Here is a 15,893-nt window from a genome sequence, read left to right on the forward strand (position 1 = left end):
GCGTCTTATAGGCCGGAGCGTCTTATAGTCCGAAAAATACGGTATATAACAAAACAATGAATAACACAAACTTGTGCCTTACTTTCATAGGGTTCCTTGCTGTTTAGTATCACCCAGATAACTATTCCAAAGCTGTATACATCACTTTTTTTAGTAGCTTTTTGGTTTATATCTTTGAAGTGCTCAGGTGCCATATAGCATAATGTCCCGGCACCGCTGGCCTTGGCTGAACGTGTTTTTGAGCTCCGACTTCTCTGGCGATTGGTTTCCTCTTTGGTCAAAGTGCTCCATTTCTGGAAGGCTGCAACACCAAGATCTGCAATCTGTGGAGTCATAATTAAAGGTAACCCATCATGAGAGTTGTAAATAGCTTATATAGGGCAAATGACTCCTCAAAAATTAAAATGTGTAACAATTTGGAAAGCATAGGGAAGTTTGAAAGGATGTATTCTAAGTGTAAGGACTTACCTTAACATGGAAATCATCATCTGCTAAAATGTTTTCTGGTTTCAGGTCCTTGTGGATCACTTTTTGACTATGCAGATAGATCATTCCTTCTGTAATTTCCACAATAAAACGAGCCCTCACTGAATAAGGCACTTGAACCTAGAGACGAACAGGACAGAAAATACAATTAATTAGTGGTAGAAAGTTAAATTTGTTTGGTTGTAATTATGTTCCCACGGATAGTTCTGAGCTAGATATCCCAGATAATTACACCACAAACATCTCTCCCCTGTTTAAACATTCTTCCCTGTTTCTCTGCAGTCAAAGTAAAATTTTGACCTTAAAAAGTCAAATTAAAAAAATGGACAGGTATTTTGTTGCAGGTGTGACTGTTGCAACAATTGGATCCACCTGCCCACTCAGAATCTTCCCTACAATATACAGTGCAGAACAAGCATATGCAGCTCAATGTACAGTTTTGGCATACACTTTCATATCACAAAAGTCCGAAACCTTGAAAAAGACTGAGCAAAAATACAGACATGAGCGAGGGAGCCTGTGGATGTTGCAACACTGGAGGTCTGGTGAGTTTCGATCCACTTCAACGGTATAAAAGCTGTTTGAGGGATAGGACCCCTGCTTACATTTCTGCCACAGATTCATGCAAATATTTTACAATTCCCTTAAAGTAATTTAGTTTAGATAACTGGTTCCCCTGAAGCACAGTCTGTGGAGGAGTTTGGCTTTGACATAATGGTGCCTGGAGAGCAGTCTGTGCCATGACCCAAGCTCCCCTTTCCTCCCTGCTTTCACACACACACACACACACAACAAGTAAAAACCTACTTATTAGCTTCTGCAATCACTCTCACCCATAAAAAGAGGTTGGTTACTTATTTGTGCCATACCTGCTTTAAGACGTTTAGTAAATTCCCCTTTGTCATGTACTCAATCACCAAAGAGTAGTTGCCATCTTCCAAAATAACACCAAGTAGCTTTACAACTCGCCTGTTATTCAGCTTACACATTATTTGTCCTTCTTGAATAAGATCGTTTTTGTATCTAAAAATTAAACAGTATAATGTGTATGTTTTCAGAAAAGATGTTTAACAACAGATAGATAAAAAGCACCTAGCTCCTGTATTCTTTGCTGCATTTGTACCTGGCTTTACTCTAGATATTATACCCCATATTACACAAGCTTTTCCATCTCTCGGCCACCTGCCCCTAATGTAGCTAGATTTTCTTTCTTTATGTAGCTTCTGTGTGAAGCTTTACATGTCTGCACTTTCCTGACTTTATAGCATGAAAAAGGCATAAATAGCAGGGAATAAACAGTGCCAGGCAAACCATTTTTTAAAATGAATATTTGTAGAATAGCCCATATAGTCCCTTTGATAAGTGGAGGGCTTACTATATATCGTGATATTTTCAGCTCTGAAACACAATATTTTTGGCACAGAGGAGTGATCAAAAATACTACACTGTGACCGTCCTGCAACCACAATAATACTCGTGCCAAATGCTTCAGGCAAAGTTTTCCATTTCAGATACAGTATAAAAAGGAAAGTTTAGTAATCGTATCAAGTTTATATCTGTGACTGCAATGGAGAGATTCTCTCCCATCAGTTATCCATGTGATAGCAGAATCAAAAAATACAGGGGTCACTGAGACGGGACAATAGGTTTAGGACAGCAAATGATAACCTTCATAGAAGTCCTATCTCCCCAACTGCTATCTCTGACCTGGTTCTACAATATACAGCTTACCTGGTTAGTGCTGTAATCCTCTATCTTTATTACCACCTGAATCGCTGACCCAGAATATGTATACAGCTCAGGTGTTCAGAAAATTGTCACAACTTGTCACAGTTATCTGCATGCTGGTGTTAGGTGTGTGACTCAAGACTACTGACACCAAAGGATCGGGTTTATATCCAACCAATCAGAATACTTCAGCAAAGGCAAACCTTTTAGGCTGCATGCACACATCAAATCATTGTCACTCAAGGTGAATAGGCATGCTTGTCTTGAGCAAAAATCTGACATGGGTGCAGTGGTACACCGACATAGTTCATTGATCCTTCTTCGAAGATCAATGAGCGATGGATTAGGGATGATAACTATGCATTTCAATAGAGGAGACCACAGTGGGGTGCTACTCGCTCTCTATAGAACAGAAGGGTGCTGTGTGTACAGAGCATTTATTTTTGTACTGCAAAAGATCATGAAAGATCTTTTCTAGCAACAATTCTCCTACATTTTTACATACATGTTTACATTAGTTTAGGTTCTAAATTAGTAGTGTTGGATTATGTGACATAAAATATTGGTACACTGTTAAAGTTGAACTGAGGGCACAAAAGAATTTGTTTCAGTAATTTTTCAATGGCTGAAAATCATATACATTCCCTTAGTATGCATCAAATGCCTTTGCCAACCCAGATGTTACTTTGTAACAGGGCAGAACTGGGAGAGGGACCCAACAGGTACACCTACCACAGGCCTTCTGGGGAAAACTGCAGTGGCGCAGGCAAAAGACATGAAAAACATATATAAATAATCGGATAAAAAAGTGCTACTTACGAATCATGCTTAAATCCTGTAAACACAGTTTTCTGGACAACCAGGCCATGCTTCTTATGACAGCACAGGTACACTTTTCCAAAACCCCCACAGTCTATTTCTTTCTTGTCCAAAAGTTCACTAGATTTCATGTGAATGTCATCAAGAGACATATCAGTGGAATCAATTGTCCCTTCCATTTCAGAAATTTTTTAAAAACCTGAAAAAAATAATATTGCTTTAAAACTATGCTTGTAAGTCAGGTGCATAGAAATACTTTGGTTTGGTTTACTTAGATCACTATTACATACTTATATTTTAAATTTCATAATGCTTAGTTTTCTATGTAATAGGTGGCAAAGATGATCTTTGCAAAACATTTTCCCTTGCACAGATTGGACAACAACAGACTAAAAAGAGTACTAAGTCCTGTTTATTACGTATATGAAAGTGATAATAAAACACAGAGTATGTTTAGTCATTACTATGCACCATTGAGAAGTCAATTGGATATGATTTCCTGGATATGAACAAGCAATCTCCTAGTGGCACCTTATCATCAGCAGCTGCAATAATTGCCAATAGGAGCTACTTGAAGTATATTTATAACCAACACCCCTGTCAGGCTTTATTGCCATCCAGGTGCTCTGAGAGATTTCCCTTAACTCCTTGTTCTGATGAATATTGCCAGAGATAAACGGTGGTGCTCTTCTCGGTTGGTCAGGACGGATCTATGAACGACTGATGTGGAATGACCGCTATACAAGTCACGGGAGGAGAGCACACCGGGGTGCTGCTCACTTTTCCTCTCTCATACCCTATCTGTAGAACAAAATAGGAGCTGGTTGGACAATGCTTGTTTGTTCATCTGTCAATGTTGCTGTACACCAGGGGTTGGCAAACTTCTATGGCCACTAGGCCATTTATGGGGTGGGCTGGAGCACACTAGGCCGGACTCTGATTCCCGCTCTAATGGCTCAGCCCCCACCAGGGAACGCCCCCTGAAGGGCATTCTGGAGGGGGCTCCAGAGCTGTGGGTTGCCAGCCAGCATTAGGCTGGATCGGCCAGGGGGCGTTAGGACGGAACAAACTACCGGCCAGGCCGTATCTGGCCTACAGGCCGGAATTTGCCGACCCCTGCTGTAAACGATCATGAAAGAAAATGACGCATGTTTACGCTGCCTAACAATCTGCACAGCAATAAAGCGATGACAGAGAATGTAGTCCAACAGTCCCTCTTTTATAACCTAATCCCTGCCCCTTGCATTCAATGTTTTATCTAGCCTTTGATTGAACCTTTTAACGGGTATTGGTAAACATTGGAATAAAAAATAGCAATGAAAAGCATAAGTGGGTTGATTTTTAAAGAATTCATTAATTTGCTGTGTGTGTGACCGGAGGCCTGGGCCGGGTATGTCCTCCACCTAACTATTTTACCCCAGCTCTCAGAATGTCCAGGGGCATGCAACCATTTCCCTGAAATTCTGTCATCATCGCCTAAAGGTCAGTGACATAGTTTCAGTTTAATTTCCAGTTCTTTAGTTTTATTGCTAGTCTTATTCCTGGACAAAGTGTAGAATATCATTTTTTTATCCCTCTTCCTGTGTAAGTCCATATTAACCTATTTTTCATGCTATATACTTTACTTTATTTTGTTTTTTGCTTTTACGTAGGTATTGGATTTTGCGTCACTATCAATACAAGAAGGCATCCTGGCTTCCCTTTAGATGTGCATGGCATGTGCTGCTAGAAAAAATGCTATCAGTTTGCTATAACTGAGCTCTTGTTTGTACAACCATGCCTCCCCTATTTTTCCGGAACATTTCATCTGCCTCCTTGTTTGAGTCATAGATATCTAAGTCTCCAACCCTTCTATCCGTAGGAAGTGAAATTGTGTGCATCCCAGGCATCCAGAAGCATAGTTCCCATTTTGAATGAATGACTTGTCGTCTCTAATTTTCTTACTAGTGTTTTAGTTTATGGATATTTTCTATCTTTTTACTTTTCTACTAGACACCCTTCAATATGGTGCCACATGTTGGTCATTGGCCATTCTGACCCTTTCTGTGTGTTTACAGTGCTCAGTTTTGTGCAGCAAGGAGGACAAACAAAGCAACAACCTGCAGCACAGGGAAGATAGACAATAAATGTGTTTGTTAGAACAAGGGTCATGTCAGACTTCCAGCTGACTCCACTGACTATCACAGGCTCCACTGTGCTTCCATTCAATTAGACGAAACTGGTTGATCTGGCCACAGGGTTGTTCTTTCTCCTTTTGGAAGAAACTGCAACCACAGGCACGTTGTCTTGGCGTAACCTTCTATTCTGCCCTCTCATTTATCCCCCATATTCAAAACATTTCCAGGTCCTGTCACTTTCACCAGCGCAACATCTCCATAATCCGGCCCTACCTGTCCCCAGAGACCACCAAACTCCTTGTACACGCTCTTATCATCTCTCGTCTGGACTACTGTAACCTCCCCACCTCTGGTATTCCACTAACCTGACTCTCTCCTCTACAATCTATTATGAATGCTGCAGCTAGACTCATCCATCCTTCCCACCACTCCTCTTCCGCTGCATCTATTGGCAGTTCTCCTCATTGGCTTCCATTTCACCTTAGAATTAATTCAAGCTCCTGTGCTTTGCCTTCAAATCCCTACACAGTTCTTGTCCCACTTACCTTTCTGACCTGGTAAAAAATACACCCCTAGCCACTCTCTTCGCTCCTCTAAATGACCTACTAATGACTTCCTCACTCATAACCTCTTCACACACACAGCTCCAAGACTTTTCTAGAGCTGCCCCAGTTCTCTGGAATGGTCCTTTTCGGCTTGCTCCTACTAACTGCTCATTTAAAAGAGCACTCAAAACCCATTTTTTAAAACTTCTTCTTCTTCAAAACAGATCTTCTTCTGTCTCTTAAAACCCTCACTACTTCCCACCACTAAATATCTCCCATTCTATTGTGTGTTACTTCCCCCACCTCTCAGATCTTTGGGACAGGGTCCTCTCCTCCTCCTGTGTCACCCCTATTTAATGTACAGCGCTGTGTAATATGTTGGTGCTATATAAATCCTGTTTATTGATAATAACAATAACAATATTATTATTATTATTATTATTATTAATAACAAATAATCAATATAGAGTAGAAGCCTATGAGAATAAGGAGATATCACAGAAAGGTGGAGAGAAATACAGGATATGGTACAGGAACAAACACAAAGAAGGAATAATATGAATGAATATATAGTATATTTTTAGCCTTAGCTCTTATGATAAATTATTTGACAATAAAAGGATATTTCTATTGTTGGCACACAATGAGATCATCATTAGTAAATACACCCGGAAGAAGGATGGCTTTTCATGGCCATACTTAAATATAGAGGTTTCCTAAGTTCAATATAGAGGGGGGGGGAGGGAAAGAAAAATTCTAATTTTAAAAGATGTTTTTGCATTTGATTAGGTATTCTTTGCAAAGTGAATTCTCACCTTGTTCACTGGGCCTGATTTATTAAAGCTTTCCAGGCCTGGAGAGGATACACTTCCATCAGTGAAGATGGGTGATCCAGCAAACCTGGAATGGACTTCTTAAAGGTAATTTGCTATTTGTTAGCAAATGATTTTAATCCTGGACCAGATCCATTCCAGGTTTGCTGGATCTCTCCGGCCTTGGAGAGCTTTAATAAATCAGGCCCACTAAACTAAATGTCTATACCTTGCAAGGTAAAAGTTTCCTTTGTTCAGTGAACTGCCCCAATATATCTGCTTAGCTGTGTACAGCACCCACTAATAAACAAAGAGTTAAAACGTCTGAAGGGATGCAGGGGATTCACATTGACACTTACCAAGGCTACCTCTTCTGTCACAACATGTCAGGCTTTACCTGCAGGAAGAACTTCTTCTGTGGATTGAATTTCTTCTACATAGTGTAAAAATGTCGTGCTACACATTAACGATAACGCAAACCTGTCCTTTCATGGCCTGTCACGTCTTTACCAGGAAAAGACTATATTATTTATCAGGAAGTTGTGTTCGTGTAGAGTCAAGCTGTAGTTTCCTGTGGGAAGGAATATGTACAATCCTCCTCCCCTTTAAGAGCATTGACTAATGGCTGCCTGTATAAGTTCCTTTAGTCTCTGTATGACACATGCTGGGCTTTCCCCTCCTGTTCCTTTCTCATCCATAAAATTTACTTCTCACCAACTAAACAAAACTGAAAGTTAGTATATATTGAAACGTATGTCTCTCACCAGGCTTTCATCTATCCTACTATCAATATTTTATACAATCTATTAGTACATGAAATATATACACATATATTCACATGTTATACAATTGCTTTCACATATGTGGAGCATTTATCATTTCTGTAACACTGCATCGTAATGCCAAACAGGAACACAAAGATGGATTATGAGATTCATTCAGATTTATCTCCACTTGTTGCTATGAAGTAGCACCATGAAATTAAAAAAAAATATGCTTCTGATGTTTTTCCATCCTGCATCTCTTTAGAAATGTTTTGATGAAAATATTTCTTCTGTCTTCTGGTAATTCTGTCACAGAACTCTCCAAAAACACACAAAATTACAAAGACTTTGTGAGGGGAAAAGGTAGCTGAATTTCTGTTTGATTTGGTCATTAAATTGAGCTTTGAACCTAAAAAGTACAATCTGCCTATTTGTTTAGAACTCCTTGTTTCAAAATGCTAATGTGAAAATAATTGAGGAAAACATATAATAATAATATTGTTAGTAAATATACATACCTTAGGCTACATGTACTGTTTCCCCAGCGTTTAACCTGAGGCTTTTAAAGCCCATGTTTGAAGTGCATTCCAATGGGCTAATCTACACCAGGACGTTTCCTTCAGGCACGTTTTTGAGCGTTATCTTAAACGTTGCTTGCAACATTTAAAAGGATAAAACGCTGGATAAATGCATGAAAACACTTCCATTGAACTCAATAGAGGCGTTTTCAAGCGTTTTTAAGCTTTTTATGAAAGCTTCCATTGAAAACAATGGGGGCTTTTATAAACGTTTTTAGCAGTTTTAACATGTGTTCTGTATCTGTAATACATGTCACAGCTCCTCTAGGGCTGCGGGAGTGATCAGGCGAGCGGAGCTGTCAGCATAGCAGCGCTCCGCTGACTGCTCTGCTCCCTGATTGGCTGAGGAAAGGAAAATCCTGATGATGCTTGAGCTTCCTATTTCTCAGCCAATCACAGAGCACTAGAGATGAATGGGCACAAGGGATGAATGTGCGGGGCCCAAGGGAACAGTGGCGGGGGGTCTGCAGTTTGGATGAATGGGGGTCCGGTTGTGGGGGAAGTGGTGTGGGGGGGGCCAGGTGAAGGGAAGGGTAGTGAAGAAAGTGGAGTACCAGGTCAAGGAGGGGGGAAGAAAAGGGCAGGAGGGGAGCTCGGACAGACAAAAGGTGAAGGGTCGGTGGGGGGAGTGGAGGGGTTTTAGGAGATAGGGATGTAATTAGTGACACGGCCCGGGGGGAGATGTATGTGTGTTATGAAGGGCCGTTGGGGGTTCATTTGAAAGAAGGTGCAGGAAATGATTTTAAAAGGGGAATATGTGGACATTTTTTTCGTTATTGCCACTTGAAAGGTTTAATTTGGAGAGGGGGCGGGGGGGGGGACGGGCGGAAGGATGAGAGTGAACAGAGGAGGCACAGGCTAATCCTGCGCACTTTTCTTAACTGGATTCAGGCTTTTAGCATTTTAGCAGGTGTAATTTGTAAGAAACAGCTTGATCAGTGTGCAGCATTTTTTTGTTATTTGGATACGGTTAGGGTAGCATATAGGCAAAATGGGGGGGCGTGTTGGTTGAGATATGACGAGCAGTTCCGCCAAAGGAAGGCTGTGCGGCCGTCATTAAGATGGGACCACAAAGACATAGGATTGTGGATGAGGTTGATGGCGATGGGTAGGAAAGGGGGTAGTCAATCATTTCAAGGGGGGACCGGCGGGCCACAGGTCACGTGGCCGACAGTCGGGAGTAAGAAGAAAGGGTATGCTGGCTATAGAACGAGGGGGGTTGTAAGTTTGGGGGGGGTGTCGTTTTCGCCACGAATGTTCAGGCTGTGGGGGCAACCACAGGTTGGCACGATGTTTCAAGCAAAGTTCCGGAAGGAGTGAGGAGGGTGTTGGGAAAGAAGGCGACGCTGGTGAAGGATGCACCCAAACAAGGTGGCGGCCAAGGTCCCTAAGGAGGGGTTTTCAGTGGGCTTTAGGATCCGCAGCGCCGTGGCGGGTTTGGCACGGGAGCCCCCGAACATAAAGTCAGCGCTGAGATATTTTTGATATGTTGGGGGGTTATTAAAAAAGGTTATTATTTTGAGTTATTTATAGTTATTTATAGCTATTTTTAGTTATAAAAGTTATCAATGTTATGTATGTTATTTATGATTAATTAAAATTATTTATAGTTATTTTGTATTAATGGTTATTTATGCAAATAATATGTTAAGTATTTGTTGTGTATAAATAAACGGCTGCTTGCCAGCCAATTTTAAGTCCAAAAAGGTGTTTGTGTTTTGATGGGGTGGTTAGGGTAAGGAGGGGGGAAGTTGGCAAGCAAAAGGTAGAATAAAAGGAGATTCAAGTATAAAGAGAGGGGCAAGTATTGGTTGGAGGGAGATTGAATAAAGGGGGGGGGGGTAAAGGACAAAACGAGCGGGGGCGTGGGATCTGCACTACCCTAGTCAAGGCCGTGTACACACGTCAGATGATTCTCGTCTGATAATCACCTCAGGGCTGATATCGCACGAGAATCTGGCGTGTGTACAGCGCTTGTCATCCGTCCTGGTGGATCCACGAATGATGAACCTTTGTAATGAAAGCGAAGGGGAGAGACCGAAGGGGAGAGAGCGCAGGGGGTGCCACTACGTAGTACCCCCTCCCCCTTTCTATAGAGCAGAACAACGCTTTTGTTGTTGGAAAGGATCATAAAAGATCCTTTCCAACGACAATTATTGCACGTGTGTACCCAGCCTAAGTTTTTACCACATCTAAGGGTAGCCTAAACCTTAGTACTGTATGCAATGTCAACTTTTTTATTAATAAATACTGTATAAGAAAAGGAAATACTTACCCTTCTGGCTGCCTGTTCTTTCCATCTTTACTACCTTGCAGAACAACACCAATTGAATAATGTTTAACATTCAATTCACTTCCAGGTCCCCTGATTTTCCCCAACAGGCATTTCATCACTGTTGGATAACATTGGGACATAGCAGCCAGATGGAAGAATCACAGCTCTCATTTTTACCAAGCTCATTCTGCAGTCTGTTGCCACTGATACTTAACACATTCCTTAAAAAAACCTGAACATGGACCTAACATGCAAAAAATGTTTTTAAAAAAAGTGGCAGAAAAATTCACAGAAAGAATAGATCACATCTAAAGAAGAAGCGTTAAGGTCCATGCATTTCAAATCCCCAGGTACAGCTTCCTTTCCAGATAGAATAGTGAGCAGCACACTAGTGGTATCATTTGTGAGACATCCTTAAACTGCACATACAGTAGTCAGGCTGAAGACACAAAACAAGTTTAGCCATAGGAAGTCAAGACAAAAGGTGAGAGAGTACAAATTCTTTGCAACTGATGACCTCAGTTGGTTGTCTCTGGTTTCTGAACATTTTGAGACATTGACATATATCAAAAATGCAGATAAAGAAAGTCTAAATTAGATCAACCCCTAATTTGTGTATTTACTCAAGATCAGTGACTGATGTACATTGATCAGCATTACATCAAAGAACTGGTATAGAATTAAAGCCAGCATACCATCTGCAAGGGAAACACCAGATCATAGCATATGAATTGAACTTGTCACAGTCTGCATTATTGGCTTAAATAACTTTAGCATCTCGTAAGGAAATCAATATCACAAACAGAGACAAAAGTTACATACCTTCAGGCCATGACAAATGGAGTGGGGTAGGCAGCTTATAGACAGCCTCTCATCAGTTATGACTAACCACTTTTTTTTCCACATTTTATAGGTTTCTTAAAGGTCAAAGAACATCTCAGGCTGGTAAGGTTCCATTAAATGATAGAGGGATGATAGAGGAGATACGAGACATGGGCAAAGCAGTAGCCTATTTGGCATCTTCTTCAGCTGGCGTGATGCCATGCTGAGGGCATACACAGTTGCTAGTACTTCTCTTCCATTTTCAAAAGAGATTAGTCATGCCAGTCTCCACAGTTCCTCAGTACAGGCTTCCTGTATTCTTACAAAATATTGTTTTTTTTGTCTTCACAGATATTAAATATTTCAAAGCTAGGGAAAAGGCACAGTCTTGTAATTCCTGATGTCTTCTTACATTAAACCACTATACATAAACATACATACATCATAAAGTCTGTGTAAAGTAAAACTTTATACCGTAGTGGGCCGGCTTTTGTCATAATGTGCAAGTTTGCAGTTTGCAGCACACACTTGCACATTATGACACACTTACATCCAAAAGTGCTAAAAGGGAGATATATCTCCCTGTGTCCATGTGTCCATGTATCCATGTATCCAATAACATACTATTGAAAGATTCACTCCTTGTCTATAGCTATAACATAAATAAGTATTGCATATTTACTGTATCTTTGACCTAGGGTATTTCGTGAAAGACCACCTTACATGAAATGCACTTTCCATTGCAGTAAAGACACATAAATTTCATTTTATTATTTTTTCCTGTTCCCAAAATCATTAGCCTATCTCTTTCATTGATGATTTACTTGGGACATTATCACTGCCAGTGAACAGTATTTATAAACTCAATCTTGGAACTTCTTTTTAACCTTTTCAGCATTGCTCTCTGATTACGAATGTATCCTACAAGGAATAGCTAGGAAGGTGTAAAAATGTAAGTAAGTGGTAATATTGAAGTAATTTGTTTGAAACTAGATAATCCCTAAGGGCCTAAGTAGACAGGATTTGGTGTTGATGAGGTATGCAGCTTACATTTAGATTCATTACACTTGCATTTGACATAAATTTAAAGAGGAATTAAACTCAAAAGTCCCCCAAAATACATTTACCTTTAATCCCACAGGGCAGGTAATTGGTCTAGAGGTCTCTTCCATCGTGCCCCGCGTCGTCCCGGCATCCGTCTTGGCACCGCCATCTTTGCCTCATCTTCCTGGTTCTTCTTCCTATGTCACCCGACCCAGGTGCGATATCGGGTGATGTAGATGGAAAAAAAAATTGCCAATCTCACTGCGCATGCGTGAGATCGGCAATTTTGTTTCTCTTTTCACAAATAGGCTTCTTTTGCGCATGCCCAAAATGCTCGAGCATGCGCAGAAGAAGCATCCAAGAGCCTCCCGGGATGTGTAACGTAGGTATCCTAGGACGCTTTGCACTCCCATTCATTCTCAATCGCCTAGGTGATTAAGAATTAGGGGGCGTTTTTTTTAAAAAAGAGTGTTGCACTTAAAAAAAGAGACAAACAAACAGAATTTTTACCTTACATAATAGGTTGTCTACACTTTTATGTAAAGTGAAAATTGTGAGTTTAGGTACGCTTTAGGAATGTTTAGCATTCAAAGATAGGTGCATTTAACTTTCTTCTAAAATCCACTTGACCTCCTTCTAACCTGCGTCAAATTGTTTTTGCATGTCTAATAACTTGTATGGGGAGAAGAAGCAGCTCTGATGCAAAAAAAAAAAGCCAGTTTACCTTGTCCCTTACTATTACGGCTCACCCCCTGGCAGGTTAGCCAGGATTATCTGAGGCACGGAGCCCAAATGGTTCCTGGTCTTCACCGAGCACCCCGCAAGGAGTGATGGACCAGTGACTCTAGCCACTGGACTACTTTGCTGTAAACAGGTCACCAGGTCACGGCCCCCAGGTCCTCCCCACCAATAGTAAGAGGGGTCAGTTAGGTATGGCAAAGTTGTAGAATTGGCTGAAGTTGGAGCAGGGGGTTATCAAGGAAAGGTTGTGTAACAGGCTGAGGTCAAGGCAGGTGGCAATTAAAGGCAAAGTCAAGGCCAAGGTCAGGCTGAGGTCTATATTCAGAATATCAGAACAGAAGGAACTCTGGGCAGAATAGCACATAACATGCTGAGAATCCAGCAACTTGAAACTGCCTTGCACATCCATTGGTGCGTACCTGCACATTCTCGTGAGCAACCACTGCGAGGCGTGCAGTGAGCAAGGAAGGAGATGCATGAACAGAACAATTAACACTGCAATTTATTATTAGGGACTACACATATGACTACAGGTAGTCTCTTTTTACAGAGAACACCAATGTTAAAGCTTGAAATAGTGCTCCCTTCACATTGCAAGGGTCAGCTGAGAACTGGAGTAAACATTACTATTTGCTCATGCAGCTGCTGGTCTTTGTTATGTCTATCAAGGAAAACACCAAATCATTATGATAGAATTTCTGTGTAAATTGTGGTTTAGAACCTATACAGATGCCGCTTGGGCCCAGTGACTTGCTATAAATGAAAAGTGTTTCATCTTAGGAGTTGAATGGTTGTAAATCACTATGATTTTGCATCATATTTGGCTCTTTTGATATGTCTTTAAAAAATGTGGCAAAGTCTCAGTGAACTGGCCACACATTTGGTAAAATTGGAACTGAACATAAATAATAAGATATACAGGCTCATCATTTTTTAATTGCATTCATACAATTTTGATTAACTTGTATAAAAACTGAATTATAGAGGTGAACAGTCTCCCCTTAGATATACCTACAATTATAGTACAGAAAAACTACTAATACTGTTGTTCAACTTTTGTTTGTTTTTTATGCTTTGTGTAATAAAAGTTTTTCTTTAGGTATTTTGTTATGTTTATACCCAGTTAGCGTAGTTTGGTTTTAAATTTGTGAGATATCCATGAATAGCTTTGCAAGTTTTGGTTTTAGGGAGTACTAAGTTGTTAGAATGGGTTTCTGCCCATTTGCCATTTACAGAATTATGGATTAAGTGTAAAAGGATGCCTCCCATTCAGTTTGTACCTGCACTGCCTGTATTATCCCTGTTGTCTTTACATCTGTGAGAGATTCCAACCTTAAGGGCTGTGATAGGACATCCATTCTTCACCCTTCTATTAGACTTTAAGTTTTTTTTAAACCTTTAGCAACCTTGCCCTGTATGATGATAGGCTCCAATCTTTCACCTTCTAACTCTCTTTTTATATCATATACTTTCCGTCACCTGTTGTGTTACATCTGTAAACATAGTAGTACAACCCCCCAGCACTGGACTTTGGAAAAACAAGGTTTTATTGTATGACTATTGTTACTGTATGTGTTGAAATTACAGTTCCAGTATGTTGCAATGTTTCAGTGAATACTTGCATTACTTGTATTTCCTGAGTTTACTGCTGACAAAGCTGTGTGCCATGACTTGAGCATTTGAAAAGAACTGTACTTTGAGGTTGTTTATTACCAAGTAGGGAAAGATCCTAGTTGAATTATTAGGACACAATTAGATGCTTTTTGTATTGATTGACTTTCATTATTATTCTGCAAATTCAAGTTTTTTATATTTTATATTATTTTCAAGCAGTGAATGGGTGTGTGTGTGTAAAAAGAAAAAATATGGACATGAAACGGGCAGATATACTGAGATGTAGCAGCTGCAAGAGGGACCCAGATCCTCCACAGCCAAAAGAAGCCCCCACAGCCAGGTCTGATGTTCTATCAAATTTAGCGGCCTCGCAAAATAGTGCATGGGCATGTACAACTGGACGTGTACAGTAATTTCATCACATATGCTAGATGTGTGTGTAAAGGCTGCTTGTCATATTCATACCCATACTGTTCAAGCTTTCATATTTCCAAAATTGTTGGCATAACAAAATTCTTGATCTTTTTTGATACATACTATTTTTTTTCTTTGACTCATCTCTAAAAATACCCTTCAATTTTAGTGAAATCTACCTACCGTGTTTCCCCGATGATAAGGCATCCCCATCAAATAAGCCACCCCCCGATTTTTGCTCAAATAATTAAAATAAGGCACCCCCCGCTAATAAGACATCCTCCGATACCTGATACTGTGTGACTCTTAGATGCTGGCTGCAGTGCAGAGCGAAACTGAAAGTAACAACAAGCCCGCACATGCGCCCCTGCAACTCCGCACCAGGAAGGACAAGCAAGCTGCTGATCCCTGCCCTAACGGAGTCTGTTACCCGGCCGTAGAAGCAAAAAAAAAGTAAGTCAGTGATCAGAAGGGGACAATCAATGGCACAGAGTGATCAGAAGGGGACAATCAATGGCACATGAGTGATCAGAAGGGGAATATGAATGGCACATGAGTGATCAGAAGGGGACAATCAATGGCACATGAGTGATCAGAAGGGGACAATCAATGGCACAGAGTGATCAGAAGGGGACAATCAATGGCACATGAGTGATCAGAAGGGGAATATGAATGGCACATGAGTGATCAGAAGGGGACAATGAATGACACAGAGTGATCAGAAGGGGACTATGAATGGCACAGAGTGATCATAGGGGACAATCAATGGCACATGAGTGATCATGAGTGATTTTCAACAATAAATGTGTACTGTAGTCTTCTTAATGGAAAAATAAGACATCCCCCTGAAAATAAGACCTAGCGCATATTTTGGCATTTCAAAAAATATAAGACAGTGCCTTATAATAGGGGAAACAGGGTATGGTCCTCACTGAGGATTCACCTGCTCTGACACATTTCACCCTAAATAAACTTGGACATATTGGTGTTCATGACTAAACCTCTTTAGGGAGACATCATGGGTGTGTGGCTCCGTGCTTTATTACTGGTGCTATCAACTGAAGCTAAGATGAACTCCATTCTTGCCGGCACCCAAGTCTGGCAGCAAAGGAGCTACATATTTAGGTTTTGGGG

At 40.7% G+C, this 15,893-nt stretch overlaps 1 protein-coding gene across 2 annotated transcripts in view; it reads right to left on the bottom strand.

Moving 5' to 3' along the window:
• Positions 1–7,083, bottom strand: part of RIPK1 (receptor interacting serine/threonine kinase 1) — a 24,489-nt gene extending 17,406 nt beyond the window's left edge. For both annotated transcript variants that reach the window (XR_011920854.1, XM_072411783.1), the window contains exons 1-5: positions 6,867–7,083; positions 3,034–3,232; positions 1,356–1,509; positions 469–606; positions 83–323 (exon numbers count right to left, since the gene is read on the bottom strand). Coding sequence is in view for 1 of the 2 variants with exons in the window: in XM_072411783.1 (XP_072267884.1) it covers positions 83–323; positions 469–606; positions 1,356–1,509; positions 3,034–3,212 (712 nt within the window). In the remaining variant the exon portion in view is untranslated. The remainder of the gene's footprint in view (positions 1–82; positions 324–468; positions 607–1,355; positions 1,510–3,033; positions 3,233–6,866) is intronic.
• Between the last annotated feature and the right edge of the window lie 8,810 nt (positions 7,084–15,893).

This window comes from Pyxicephalus adspersus, chromosome 5 (assembly GCF_032062135.1).
Source record: "Pyxicephalus adspersus chromosome 5, UCB_Pads_2.0, whole genome shotgun sequence".
NCBI classification, from domain to species: Eukaryota; Metazoa; Chordata; class Amphibia; order Anura; family Pyxicephalidae; genus Pyxicephalus; species Pyxicephalus adspersus.